Source organism: Canis lupus, chromosome 5, assembly GCF_011100685.1.
Source record: "Canis lupus familiaris isolate Mischka breed German Shepherd chromosome 5, alternate assembly UU_Cfam_GSD_1.0, whole genome shotgun sequence".
In the NCBI taxonomy this organism is placed as follows: Eukaryota; Metazoa; Chordata; class Mammalia; order Carnivora; family Canidae; genus Canis; species Canis lupus.
Window position 1 is genome coordinate 82,036,485 of NC_049226.1, and position 15,270 is coordinate 82,051,754.

Here is a 15,270-nt window from a genome sequence, read left to right on the forward strand (position 1 = left end):
AAAAGGCTCTATATTATTCAACCATAAAAAGTAAGGAAATCCTACCATCTGCAAAAAACACGGATGGACCTTGAAGGCATTCTGCTAAATAAAATAAGTCAGAGAAAACAAATACGGTATGAACTCGCTTATACATGGAAGCTAATAAAAAAGCAAAGCTCCTAGAAAAAGAAACCAAATTTATGGTTACCAGAGGTATTGGGAGGGGGAATTAGAGAAAGATGGTCAAAAGGTACAAACTTCCAATTAAGTACTAGGCATATAATGTACAACATAACGCCTGCAGCTAACACTGCTGTATGATATCCAGCAAAGTTGTTAAGAGAGAGGATCTTAAGAGTTCTCATCACAAAGACAAAGTTTGTTTTGCTTTGTTTTGTTTTATCTTTATAGTATAGTTGACAATGTGACAGTTTAAGAAGAGTTTTCTAATTTTCATTTTATTGTAGCTATATGAGATGATGGATACAGAATACAGTGCAGCTTACTGTGATAACCACTTCACAATATAAGTAAATCAAAAAAAAAAAAAAACAATATAAGTAAATCAAACCATCATGCTGCATGCCTTAAACTTAGACAGTGATGTATGTCAATTTCTCAATAAAACTAGAAAATCTTTTCAAATTTTAAAAAACACACTCCTTCGTCAACATAATTCTGAGGCTTCATCCTGGTTGAGAAGACATAGCCAACAGCTTCTTTCCTGATTGAAGGCAATGTTCTCTGAGTGCTGTTCCAAGATCTTCCAAGTAAGAGAACCAGGAAGGTTGTACAGGTCCTGCCTAGGCCCTGTCCTCATGCGACTCTCTTTAGGTGAGTTGGATACACAGAAGCAAAATTGGCAAAGGAAAATATAACATATTCAACACATTGAAAAGCGTTAATTTGCACAGTAACTGCAAAGGACTTTTCAAAGAAAGACCAAGAAGTCACACAGGAAAGAGTCAAGAGAAGTAAGCGATGCCAGATCTCATATGAATCAGAGATCAAGAGACATGATCAAGATGACAATGAACATCTGTCACATTACTATATTCTTCCCTCACTAAAAATTTCAGGCTAGAAGTGCCTGGCTGCTCAGTTGTAGAGCCTCCAACTCTTGATCTCAAGGCTGTAAGTTTGAGCCCCACATTGGGTGTAGAGATTACTTTAAAATAATAATTTTTAAAAACTAAAAACAAATTCAAGTTAGGCAAGCTGGAGGGAAGGTGATCCCAAGAGCCCTCTTCCAAGAACTGGATTGCCATCAGGGCACAGGGGACACTCATGCAGCTGCTGTCAGTCTTGGTTCTAGACAAGTGGGGGCAGCAGAGAGCCAGACTGCAAGAACCACTCTAGGAGGCCGTTCTCTCAGGCCTCAGCTGAGGCAAACCTCTCTCGAAGACATCAGACCAAGAGGCTGGGCTGACAAGGCAGGTAGACAGATCATGGGCAAGAGAGGGCCTACTAGCCTAAGCACAAATGCCAGGAACTGGTAGAAAGGAAAAGTCCCTGGATGCTGCCCTGGGAGGCAGACTGGGCCTGTGGTCCTAGGGTCACTCTGGCAGGCTTTAAGGGGGCAAACTACCCTTTAAGGAGGGGGGACTGCCAGATCCACTGAGATACACAATAAAAATCCTCCTTCTAGTCTTATCCCTCAGGCTGGCAGTACCATCTCTGGAAGGTTCCTCTGCTAGTGCTGACTTAGAATCCCCTGAAGTTTCGTGACTAAAGCAACGTCAGCTGGTTTGATCCAGTTCTCTGTTTTGCAGAACTTCCTTTGCCGAATTTCATCCAAGTAGCTCTAAGCACTTTCTTTGGTATTTCTGTTCATTTCATGTGCATTTTCAGAATCAGGAAGGAAATTAGTAATCAAAATCCCCAGCCACCTGCAAGGGTCACATTGAGGGGACCAAGTGAATAGAGACTGTTTCTGGCTAGGCTCTAGCATGAAACCCTGCCGGACTCAACTCTACCAGACCCAAGTCACACCACCCATCTCTGTGGTGTGCAAGTCTGTGGGGGAGAAGGACCTGAGATAAGCTCATAACACAGGTAACATGGCACATCTACCCACAGGAAGCCTCATCTCACCAGATCTACTAGCTGACTCAGGAAAAGCAGACTCGTAGCTCCCCTGGTTGTTGTGGAATGGGTAGAAAGGTGGATGGGAGAGCATAGGTTTAGGAATCACTGAGAACTGACCCCCACCAATTGTTAGTCATAGCCCAAGTGTACAGAGCAGAGGGGAAAGCCCTGGGCACCCAAGGGAAGGGGGACAGGAAATCTTGGGCAGAGAGGATATTGGGTGAAAGAGAGGATATTACTAACCTAGAGTCTAAAACTGAGCTTCTTAGTCTAGGGAGGATACATCAGAGTTACCTAGGAAGTTGTTTGTTTGTTTTTAATTTTTTCTAGGAAGTCTTTTTTTTTTTTTTTTTAATTTAAGATCCACTATGGGATCTTAATGATTTTAGTTTATTTTTTTTTAATTTTTATTTATTTATGATAGTCACACAGAGAGAGAGAGAGAGAGAGAGGCAGAGACACAGGCAGAGGGAGAAGCAGGTTCCATGCCCCGGGAGCCTGACGTGGGATTCGATCCCGGGTCTCCAGGATCGCACCCTGGGCTGAAGGCAGGCGCTAAACCGCTGCGCCACCCAGGGATCCCGGAAGTCTTTTTAAAAGACTAATTCATACTCCCTCCCAGCCATTATCCACCCCAAGAGTATACAGAATTCTCAACAGATAAAATCCTTTAGAATCCTTTATTATTATTATTATCATCATCATCATCAAATATATATAACATAAAATTTCCCATTTTAGCCATTTTTAAGTGTATGATTCAGTGGCATTAATTATATTTGCAATGTTATATAACCATCACCACTACCTATTTCCAAAATTCTTCATCACCCAAACAAGTATCTTTGTTTTGAAAAAATGCTGCAGGTCATCCTGAAATGCTCCCAGAGACAGAACCATGGACCTAAAACACCAGCCTGGAAGAACTCACAAAACTCTCACCCAGGTCCCCAAGTCTGCCAGCTGAGTTTGAACCTGTATCTAATCCAGCCCACTACTCTTGGGTCCCATCTGGCTTTGTTGTGGAAGCCTACAACCTCCCCTCCATGAGGCAAACCACAACCACTAGCCAACCCAGCCCATCCAACCACCCCACCAAACAGAAAAGGAATGGAATAAACTGAGCAGTGTAACTCTGCTGTCTCATGTATGAAATGTGCCTTTTCCAAAGAGGTGCAGTGGAGAAGACAGAGCCAACAGTATGGGAGGGAGCAGCCAGGAGGCTGGAGGATAGGGTAATGTCTGTGGGCACATGCTGTAAAGCAAAACCACCTAACACTGGGGCCTCTCCCCTAAGTGTGGTGATGAGCTGAACATCCACAGTTGTCCAAATCCACTCCATTCTGCAGAGATGTCTGACTGGAGGTTCCTAAATCCAGATGTCTACTGACCCGTAGCTAGACACTTATAAACTATACCCAGGCACCGTTAAACTGAGATACCATCAAGAGGGTGCAACTGATACTGGGCTAGGGGTCCCAAGATCATGGCTCTAGCCTTGGCTCTGCCTGCTATTTATTTGCTACATAATCTTGAGCAAATTATTTTTATCTCTCTGTGCTTCAGTTTTATTATTCTTAATCATATTAACATAACAAATGCCTCCCCTGTCTACTTCAAGAGGCTTGAGGAATAAACTGAATATATATACATGCATACATAAGCACATTATATATGTAATCATCATATAATATGTGATACACATATATTATTATATACAGTTACATATAATATATATAATGTGCCTATGTGTGTGTGTGTGTGTGTGTGTGTGTGTGTATATATATATATATATATCCCTATCTACACATGGGAAAAATGAAAAAGCACCAAGCCCATCAACACACTGGTCTTCCAATATCCCAAAGACAGTGGGGCTGAGGAATATACATGGCTGAGCTGCAATACAGCAGCCAGCACAAGAAATGGCAGCTTTTCTTGGTAGTGCCTTATTCCAAGTTGCTCTAGCCTATGCGAGGCACTTGGAGGCTTAAAGCCCAGACAGGGAAGTGGGAATGGAGAATGAAAACAAAGGAACTAAGAAGAGCAACAAGAAGAGAGCTGGTGGACTGAGAAAAAGTTAAAGGTATAAATGGTGCTGCAGAAATGTCACCCTTACAGGCCTTGGCAGCTCACAACACTGGGCAGCAATGCCAACCTGTCGACAGTGCCTTATAAACCTGGCCTTTGGAATCACCAAGGGAAGGGGACCCGAGGGGACCAACTTCAGCTCACCTCAGATGACACTGGCCTGACTCTCAAAGGCTGATGACAGACTCAGGGGACCCACAGCTGCTCTCAGCAAGCCCCCTGGGAGAGGCCATCCCACCCCCACTGCCATTGAGTCTGTCCACAATCCATGGGTATCCTGGCCTATGCTCTCATAATCTCCTCAGAAGAGAGAACAGGCCATACACAGGAGGCTCTAAATGACTCCTCAAGCTACCTGGCTCTCAGGTGACCTGTCCCTAAGCCTTGGACTTTTGAGGAACTCCAAGGCTCTTGTATGCTCTCTCAGATGTTCCCAAATCTAGCTGTATGTCACAATCACTGGGTAGCCTTTCAAAACTTTTCCAGACTCCAGGGGGGCACCTGGCTGACTCAGTCAGTAGAGCGAATGACTTTGGATCTCGGGGTCATGAGTTCAACCCTCATGTTGGCACAGAGCTTACCTTAAAAAGGTGGGAAGGGGGAGCACTTGGATGGCTCAGGGATTGGGCGTCTGTCTTTGGCTCAGGTCGTGATCCCGGGGTCCTGGGATCGAGTCCCGCATCGGGCTCCCCGCATGGAGCCTGCTTCTCCCTCTGCCTGTGTCTCTGCCTCTCTCTCTCTGTGTCTCTCATGAATAAATAAATTAAGTCTTTAAAAAATAAACTAAAATAAAATAAATAAAAATATGGGAGGGGGAGGGTGCCTGGGTGGCACAGTTGGTTAAGTGACTGACTCCTGGTTTCAGTTCACGTTGTGATCTCGGGGTTGTGGGATCAAGCCACTATCTCTCTGCACTCAGCAGAATCTGCTTCAGATTCTCTCTCTCTCCCTCTGCCCTTCCCAATCATGCACTCTCACTCATTCTCTCTCTCAAATAAATAAATCTTTAAAAAAAAAAAAAACTTCCAGACTCCAGGTAGAGTAACTGAGTAACTGATTCACTAATCTTGGGGGAAGGGGGCATTGGTCGGGGGAAGGTTGTTCCAGACATCTCTATTCACAGACATGTTTAAGACCTCTGCTTTCACTCCTGCAGGACTTACCTTCTCAATCTTGTCAGGGTCTGATAGCAGAGCAGCTCCCATTCCTCCCTAAGGAAAAAGCACACAGAGGGTCTTCTTATGGCTGGAGGAGGGTGGTCCATCCCCACGGTGTGGCAACCTGGCATCGCCCCAGCACTCACAGGCAAGAGACCAAGGTTCCCTGGCAATTGGCACTTCTAGTCAAGCAGGAAAGTAGCAGCATCCATGCCCACAATGTCAGGGATCAGAGTTTGATAAATTCTAAAACTCATCACTCTGATCCTCTTAGCAAAACCCACAGATCTATCAGCAAGTGGGTCCCACAAAAATTGTTTTTTAGGAATGCCCATTCCTTACTCAAGGTCTCAGAGTCTTAATAAACTAAACCCCACAATATGGCAACCCCTTAAGAAAGCAATGAATCATTCTCCCTTTGGAATGAGATCCAATGCACCTTCGTCCTACCCTACCAACACTTGTTTTAGTACCATCACTGCCAGCAAAGCCACTTAGAGGAACATAACCTGCAAACCTTGTCCAGGCTCTTCTTCCTTGCTAGCAACAATGCTCCAGACCAACATCAAACTCTAGCAAAAGCCCCAGCTGATGAAAACCAACAACCTGCAGAGCCACTTAAATCTTGACATTAACAATAGTTGTCTCTTGATGGCGGGGTTATTGATGATTGGTCTTTTTTTTTACTTTTCTATATCACCTAAGTTCTGGGCAATGGTATGAATTACTTTAATAATCAGCAAAGAGGAGGATGTTAACAAAGCTGAACTTGTTAAAAATGAGGTGAAGGAAAAAAAAAACAAATCTAATAAATAAATCCCTTGTCAGTATTTAGACTGCGATCTAATGAATGCTCATAGGATATGCTCAGAAGTTTGAAGTTTGCTTATTACAGTTTAATTTCATATTTAAGGATGATAGATTAGAATCAGAGAACCTGAACCACCCGCAGACTCGGCCAGCCTGAGTCTGCATTTCAGAGGAAAATGGAAAGGGCAGAGGAGCTACCAGCCCTGGCCTACCTTGGCTACAGATACAAACCTTAGAAGCCTTAAGAGAGTCCCAGCCACTTATCCTGGCTCCGTCTATCCACCCGACACACAATCCAGCCCTGCCTTGTGGAATCACATGATCTAAAATCCAGCCCTCCCACAACAATAGCTTTGTCAATGAGTATTTCCTTCCTTCCTTCCTTTCTATTTAACTTATTTATTTGCTTTTTTGAATACATAACACATTAAAAATTTTAAAGGTTCAAAAGGGTAAAAATAAGAACTCTTCTTCCCTGAGAAATGGAAAACTTTTCAATTTATGCTTTTTATAAGGCTTCAATTTTTTAACCATCGCTATTCAGGTGGTATATACTGGTATAGCATACTAGTACGTATCTGTTCTGACTGGCCAGGACCAGTGCTGTGCCAGTTGTTAGTTATTTTGAGGAGCACCCCTACAATGGGAATTTATTCCTCATGCCAAACCAAATAAAAACTTGGTTACCTTCCCTAGGGAAAACACTAGTTTCTTGTGAGTCTTTCCAAAAATATTCTATGAAGAGAAATGTAAATATATATAAATATTCATTCCCTATCCCTCATATACAGATGGTGGTACATCTTATCTAATTTGGCTCCCTGCTTTTTCATTCTACATATATCAGGGAAATAATGCCAATAATTTAGGCTCTATGCTTTATATTATCTCAGAGCATAAAGGAGTAATTAGAAGACAGCAAAACAAGGTCCCAAGTTTTCAACTCCTCATAGACAATTTTAAACTTCCATAATTCCTTGAAGTAGGCCCTATGGTTTTCAAGCATCCAAAAGAGCCTTTCCCTCAAGTAATCTTTTACCTCCTGGCCTAAAGCCAAAGTTCTCAAGCCACTAAACTCCTGGGAACAGAGTGGCTGACTCTGGGCAGGGGAACCAGGGGGACATCTGCTATGTCTACAATGCAGATTATGACTGCATACCCTGTGATAAGTTTCCCAGCGGCAGCCCCACAGAACTCCCTCTGGGGCCTCACATGCAGCCAACCCCAAGCTGTCCTTGTTATCTGTCCCAAACATGCTTTTCCTCCAGCAGTCCCAATCACATTGAAGACAAACTGTTCTCCTGGCTACTGGTCTTTCCTCCCTCTACCAAATACTCACCTCACCTTCCCACACCCAGTCCAGTCAATTGCCAAGTCCTATCAAATTCTGTGTTTCACTTCTCCTCTCTCCATCCCTGATCTCCCCAATGCACCCAGGACACTCATCTCCTAAACCTGTGTCCTTACCTCTAGCCCAATTTCCACTCAAATGTACCAGACATGGCTTTCAAATTAGTATTTCTAAGTATTTCTATCACAGAATATATTTGGAAAGACACACAAGAAACTAGTAACACTGGTTTCCCCTGGGGAATAAAGTTTCTGATCACATGCCTTCTCTGTGCCAAAAGGCCAGAAATATCAAAAGTCCACATTCAGCTAACCTGGTCCTAACCAAGATTTTCAATCCTGTGCTCCGGTTTCCTCTTCGTCTTCTACTCCCCAGCTCTGGTCAAACCAAGGCTCTCTGCCTCTATCTCATATTGGCCTCCAGGCCCCTGCTTGTACCACTTCCTCTGCCTTTAGGGTCCCAAATCTCCTCATCGAGGACCACATTTCCCTATTAAGATATTAAGGGCTGCCTTTCCACTCCATTTTCTGAACTGCCCTAGCACTGTGGTCTGATTTTATGATATGACAACGGGCACACATATACTGCATCCTCTTTTTCTTTTTTTAATGTACATCTTGGTTTTTTTCATGAAAAACCAAAGCAATGTTCACATTTTTTCCTTTTAACATTTACATCATTAATTACTCAGGCATGAGTGCTTTATGTGTGTTTATGTGTGCATGTGCATGTAAATAAAGTTTGTCCTGAACCACTTGCAGGTAAGTTACTGATCATTGTATCATAGCCCTTTACATGTAAATATTTGTGTGTATTTTCTAATAGAGATACTCTTGGGGCTTCTCCCTGGCTGAGTCTGTAGAGCATGCAACTCCAATCCCAGAATTGTGAGTTTGAAACCCATACTGGGTATGTAGAGGTTACTTAAAAATAAAATCTTTAGGGGCGAGGTGCCTGGGTGTCTCAGTCGGTTAAGCATCCGACTCTTGATTTTAGCTCATGTCATGATCTCAGGGTCATGACATCGAGCCTCACTTTGGGCTCCAGGCTGGGCATGGAGACTACTTGGGATTCGCTCACTCCCTCTCCCTCTGCCCCTCCTTCTCTCTCTCAATACAATTTAAAATTTAAAAAAATAAAATCTTAAAAAAAAAAGAAATATTTTTACAAAACCAGAGTTATCAATTTCATAAACATATTGATACAATTTTTTAAAAAGATTTTACTTATTTATGCATGAGAGACACACACACACACACAGAGAGAGGCAGAGACACAGGCAGTGGGAGAAGCAGGCTCCCTGCTGGGAGCCCGATGTGGGACTCAATCCCGGGTTTCCAGGATCACACCCTGGGCTGAAGGCAGCACTAAACCGCTGAGCCACCGGGGCTGCCCTGATACAATATTTGTAGCTATTCTGCTATGCTCCATATTCCAATTTTGCCAGTTGACCTAATAATATCCTTTTGAGCATTTTCCCCATCTAGTATAGGATCTACTCCAGAGTCAGGTAATGTCTTGTTAGTCACTACTACTCTGTACTCTATATTTGTAAGGCATATAAAGAAATCAGTTTACCTTGGTGGAATACTCTTTTGGACAGCCCATGTTTACATCAATACCAGCCACATCATTTTCCCTGGAAAAACATGAAGTAGAAAAGATAATAAATATCCAACTTGAGGAGAGAATTTAGAGTCAAAGGCATGGATCTGTGCTCATAAACCTCTTCCCATGTTCCTGGCCATATTAAACATACCAACCCTCAGAGACAGAAGGTGAAAAGCTGGTCTCTGAGGGCAGCCTGGGTGGCTCAATGGTTTAGCGCCTGCCTTCAGCCCAGGGTGTGATCCTGGAAACCCGGGATCGAGTCCCACCTCGGGCTCCCCGCAGGGAGCCTGCTTCTCCCTCTGCCTGTGTCTCTGCCTCTTTCTCTCTGTGTCTCTCATGAATAAATAAATAAAATATTTAAAAAAAAAGAACTGGTCTCTGAAAGGTAGAACTGCCTTCCTTGAGCAGAGTTCAAGAGGAAGAGCATATTGCGCTCAAACATCTACAATGGGCTAGTTGTAGAGGACTTTGCTACTTGGGAATTATATCAGATAATCCAAATACCAAGTGACGGCCACACTGAATTTGATCTCAGAGTTCCAGTTCTGATTGGGGTAGTACAAGCTATTTGTCAACACATAGAGCCCTTTCCAGAACACTGGTTCTAGGAGAAGTTACAAGACTGCCTTTGTTTGCTGGGCTATACGGTTGGCTTACTCCAACGATTTTGTGGCAAGGACCCTTAGCCCATCTTCTGGTATGTAGACAGTTAACAATCTGTAGCTAATGCCTAAGTTCCTTCTCACCATCATTTCACTTAATAATAATAACTAACATTAATTACTCACTATGTGCCACATTACTGTGAAGACATTTATGTGCATTATTTCATCTACCGTCACCTATAAAGACAGAGGTAGGTAGTACTATTGATCTCATTTCATAGATAAGGAAACTAAGTTCCCTTGGTTAAAGTATGATTAGGCAACTTATCTAAGATCAAATAACCCTTGGGAGGGTGCTCAGCCCCTGGAATCTCAGCAAGCAGCAACTCAGAATTCCAACCCAGGTCTGCCTAACTCTAAAGCCCATCTCCTAACCACGTACTCTCCTGCCTTCATTAATCTAGGCAGCAGTAAACCTTATCTACACTTCATGAGCCTCAAAATGTTAGGGCTCATAGTCATAAGAAACCCTGGAAAGGGAGCTTCATGAATAAATACTAAAAAATAGTTGCCTGAACAGAGGTTATCTGGAATCTGGGTACTGTTGGTACACATGAGTCCCAGGCCAGCCCTCAGATGCCAAAAACAGAGAAAAACAAAAAACAACAGAGACTCTTAATTTGGAAAGAGAAGGTAAAGAGCTAAGAGACAAAAGGATGGTCACCTCCAAGGTCACCAAAACAGTAAAGTTTCACAGCCCATAGGAGAGGAAAAGGCAGTCCCAAAGACAGAACTTACACAAGTTTAGCCACAGCAAGGGCTCGATCTGCATCTGAGGTCCCCTGGGAACAAAAGAGACTGCATCAATCACCATCCCTGACACAAGTATACATGCACAGATGCATAGACAAACACATCTATGCACTCCATGTGCACGCACACTTCAGCAAGTAGAGTCTGCCTGTCATCCTCTTAAACAGCCAGGCCATTGGACTAGCTCACTATCAGAGGTAAAAATTGGACCTGGAAGGCCTAGAAAACGTCCTCAATGCTGTGATTATTTTCTAATACAAAAAAAAGTTGACAAAATTATATAGTGAACATATATTCATATACTCACCACTTATATTCTACAATTAATATTTTTGCTATATTTGCTTTATCATATGTCTACCCATTGTTAAGTTTAAAAACTTAAACATCTGGGGCAGCCTGGGTGGCTCAGCAGTTTAGCGCCTGCCTTCAGCCCAAGGCGTGATCCTGGAGTCCCAGGATCGAGTCTCACGTCGGGCTCCCTGCATGGAGCCTGCTTCACCCTTTGCCTGTGTCTCTGCCTCTCTCTGTCTGTCTGTCTGTCTGTCTCTCTCTCTCTCTCTGTGTGTCTCTCATGAATAAATAAATAAAATCTTTAAAATAAATAAAATAAAATAAGATAAAAATAAAAACTTAAACGTCATACAGAACCTATTTGTGAAAAAGTGAGAGAAGAGTGCTATGGAGTCATTACAAGCCAAACATAAATCAACTAGTCTTGAGGAAACCTAATTTTCTTTCTATGGGAAGTATATACAGACTATACAAAAACAAAGAACATGAACTGAATAACCAATCCTAGCAGGTAAAAATATATAAGTCATGCCAAAAAAACAATTCCAACAGCTAAGGAAATTATATTTGACACTGGAGGCATGTAACAGAGTGCTCTAACTTGACTTCCTTAAACTCTCTCTGACAACATAAACACTCATGAACAAATCTTTGAAAAACATTAAAGCAGTCTCAGGAAACCACTACTATGCAACAGCGCCCAGGCATTTAAGGATGCATAACCCTTGGGAGGGTGCTCAGCCCCTGGAATCTCATACCATCTGGAAAACAACCCTGCTCTGCTCTCTTTCGCAGGTGCGGAAGACGACTCGTTCATCAGGGGCGACAAAGTCCACTGTGCTGAGCACCTCTGCAAGAAAACACAAACACACAGGGCCACCCAATGAAGAAGCAAGTTCAACCTAGCCTAATCCCTGGGAGAAAACACAGCAAAAAAATCACTCTGAAGGGGAGAAATGGATGCTGGAAATACATAATTCTTTAAAGAAATCAGTGAGCACCTGGAAGCTTCTGAGGTGCTAATGATGGTCTATTCCTCGATCTAGGGGATGGTTAGTTACAGCTGGCTGCTTTACAGTTATTTGTTATACTGCATGCTTGTGTTTTATGCACTTCCTTGGTGTAGTATTTACATTTTGTAATTTTTAAAAGACTGGAAAAAAATGTGCATACATGGAACCTTGTCTATGTTTTAGCCTTGGCCCAAATTTTCCCAGATGTCACTCTGAAGTTCAGTAAAGTTGCTGTTTCTTAATTATTTACCATGTACTGTGAGTGGAGATTCACTCTATTACAGTCAACCCTCATTATGTGTACTTACGTACTTCCAAATTTGCCTGATTGCTAAAATGTATCTGTAACCCCAAAATCAATACTCATGGCATTTTCATGGTCATTCACAGACTAATGTAGAACTGCAAAAAAAGTCAGTCCCCTGATGTGTGCATTTCCAGCTAAGGTCTTATACTGTAAATAAGTGTCCTTATGGCGGTATATTTAACGTCACATATTTCTGCATTTGTGGGCCTTTTGTTAATTCCGCTGTTGAAAATGGCCCCAAGCACAGTGCTAAAGTGTTATCTCGTGCTCCAAAGCACAAGAAGGCTCAGAGATGCCTTACAGAGAAAATACACGTTAAACAACCTCTGTTCAAACATGAAATTAGAGAACTGAAGTCTGTGAGTTCAATGTTAAAATAGAAACACATATAAAACAAGGTTATGTACTGATGTTAGTGAAAATGCTGTGACCAGATGCTTGCACAAACTTAATCCTGTATTTCCCCTAAAAGCAATGGTTCAGTATTTGCTAATTTGTTGTTCGATGCAACCTAATAGAACATAATTGTTGTAAATAATAAGAATTTTATATGCTGCTCAAAATACAGCTCTATAGTAGGTACTACCATTATTAGCTCTCAAAGATGACGGGCACATCAAAGAGATCCAATGTGGCAGACGGGAGATTATGCCTACCTTGTGCATTTATTTTGAGAAATGAATGAGATCTTTAATACACGTAAGGCATTTCCAGAAATGGAAGCAGTTATTATCAACTCAGCACTAAACAGATTAGGTTAAAAACGTAGGGTAAAGGTGATGACATGTTGGGAGAGGCAATTGAAGTAAATTCCAACAGCGCAGGCTTTTAACTAGCAAAGAAGTCTGAGAGAAGAACTGCAAAAACTTACTGTGTTTATACAGCTTTATTTTTAACAGCAAAATACTGGAAACTCCCATTAAAACACTGATGAAATCAAGTCTGACATAATTATCTACAGGTACTGACATGGGGAAAGGTTCTAGTAAAAAAGTAAGGGGCAAAACTTGCAGAGCATGATCCCAAGGGAAAGCATATACAGAAACATTCTCTATTTTTACATACATGCTTTACTAAACGTGTAAAAAATATATATTATTCCTCCTCATGATTACCTCTTCAAATATGAAATTATGGGCATTTTCATTTTCTAGGCTATATGGTTCTGTAAAAATGAAATTTTTGTAACAAAAAAATAGAAATCTAAAACAAAGACATAATGAGTCACAACTTCTGATATTAAGATTTCAAAAATGGGTATACATTTCAAAAACCTCAAACAATACCACAACTCTAATCAAAACAGAATCAGCTTCATCAATAAAACATAAGCAAAACCACAATTTAGCACAACCACTTCTATCTGCAAAGTACTTACATGTACCTTATCTTATTTGATTTTCACTTCAACCATATGATTTAAGTAAAGCAGGGGTTTTGATTTTCATCTTAACAGCTGAAGAAATGGAGGCAGAGAAGTCATTGTGACTTGCCCAAAGTCACACAGCTAGGGAGTAGCAGAGTCAGGAACAATGCTGAAGCTGGCCAAGCCCAAGGCTTTTAGGGTCCCTCCTCTACTATGAAACCTGTCACTGTCTATGCCAGCAAGCCTGTGGGTGGAAGGTATTCTCAGCCTATTTTATATTTGGTCTTTGTCAGGGTCTCTGGAGAGTAGTGACTGCTGTCAAAGGAGGACACTATCCACAAAATGACACAGCCAGGCAAGGAGCACACTGGCAGGACACTGTCACTCCACGCAAGGGCAGGAGTAGTTGGTGCTGCTTGGGCCTGACCAGGTGCCACACAATCCTGGGATCAGAACTGTACTCACCATTGACAACTCTCTTGCACTGAAGCATCTTGAGGTCAATCAGCTCCTGCAGAGGAATCAGAGGGCACTTATCAGTGCTGGTCATGTAGGTCCTGGGCCCAGGGGGAGGGACCTTCACTGGAGGTCGCTAATGGGAGGGTGGTCACTCAGCCTGTTATCCTACTACTAACAACAAATCATGGCTTTTGGGAAATGTAACACTGATATCCTCACCTAAACATGGCAAGCAGGAGCCTGAGTGAGCTACCCTCGGTCAGCTGTTCCTCCCAGTGGCTGTGAAGACATCGGGGGCCTAGGAAGGATGAGCTACTCAGGGAGCCAGAGATAAGACAATAGCCCAGATTATGGACACCTGGACACTCTCCCCACCTACTCATCTCAGTTCCAGTCCATCCCCTCAAAGACCCTCCTACCTCATCCCCACACAAACAGCAGACAGTGTTGGGCTCCCAGGAAATGTCCAAGGACAAAAGTGGGACCAGTGAATAAAAGCAGAGGGAGGAAGCCTTGAGATCAGTTCTAAAACTCCTGCCCAACATGGGTCACACTGTGTGGAAACAAAAGGGGTGAGCTCTTTGACTCTGGACATCTTCAAACTGACTTAGGAAAGAAAAGAGAAAGAGGTTTCTTCAAAATCAGGATCATGAAAATGAAGGGAAAGCTCCTGTCTCCTGAAGGACTAAGATCCTCTGCCTCTTGGTAGGAGACAACTGTTCTGCTTTGTTCAGTGATCATTTCAACAAATGTGTAAGATAAAACCTGCCACACTGCCCAGAAGCTCATACCAAGGGGTTCTGCAGGTCCAGAAAAATGGAGAGGAAACTCTGCCCCCTGGTATCCATCGCCATACTGACTACCTATGAGCCTCAGCAAGTCACAACTCCAGCCAGGTGGGCACAATACTGTCAATATCTCATGGGAGTATGCAAAGCTAAAGTGGCCAAAGGGCACCTATGGCTTCCCCACATACTCATCATCTGAGTTAGTACACACATAGGCGTTTCTCTGGCTATTCTCTCTCTATGTTGCATTCAGGTCATCAAGTACCCGATGTCCACCAGTCCTGGCCAAACAAATCACCACCACCAAGCAGTTATGGATATGTGGCTGGCAAGAGTCCGTGTAGTGTCTCAAGGGATGGACAGAGCCCAACACAGAGTCCCTGGAGCCAGGATCTTAGTTGCAGGGGCAGGCCAAAAAGGCAAGTGGGAAAGCGGGCAGAGCATCAAATGGCCTGTGCTCATAAAAAGAAGCTTTGCAGGCAGGCTGAACTTCAGCCAGAAATGAGCAGGAGACAGCAAGGCAAGCCTTTGCTGA

General features: G+C 42.8%; 1 protein-coding gene across 6 annotated transcripts in view; it reads right to left on the reverse strand.

Annotated features, from left to right (window-relative positions):
• Positions 1-15,270, reverse strand: part of DUS2 (dihydrouridine synthase 2) — a 50,637-nt gene that overhangs the window by 11,649 nt on the left and 23,718 nt on the right. For 4 of the 6 annotated variants that reach the window (XM_038538531.1, XM_038538534.1, XM_038538533.1 and 1 more), the window contains 6 exons: positions 13,954-13,999; positions 11,561-11,652; positions 10,494-10,537; positions 9,058-9,118; positions 5,325-5,372; positions 46-81 (listed from right to left, as the gene is read on the reverse strand). In XM_038538531.1, the coding sequence (XP_038394459.1) occupies positions 46-81; positions 5,325-5,372; positions 9,058-9,118; positions 10,494-10,537; positions 11,561-11,652; positions 13,954-13,999 (327 nt within the window). The remainder of the gene's footprint in view (positions 1-45; positions 82-5,324; positions 5,373-9,057; positions 9,119-10,493; positions 10,538-11,560; positions 11,653-13,953; positions 14,000-15,270) is intronic. The other 2 variants (XM_038538532.1, XM_038538535.1) reach the window with 2 other exon arrangements.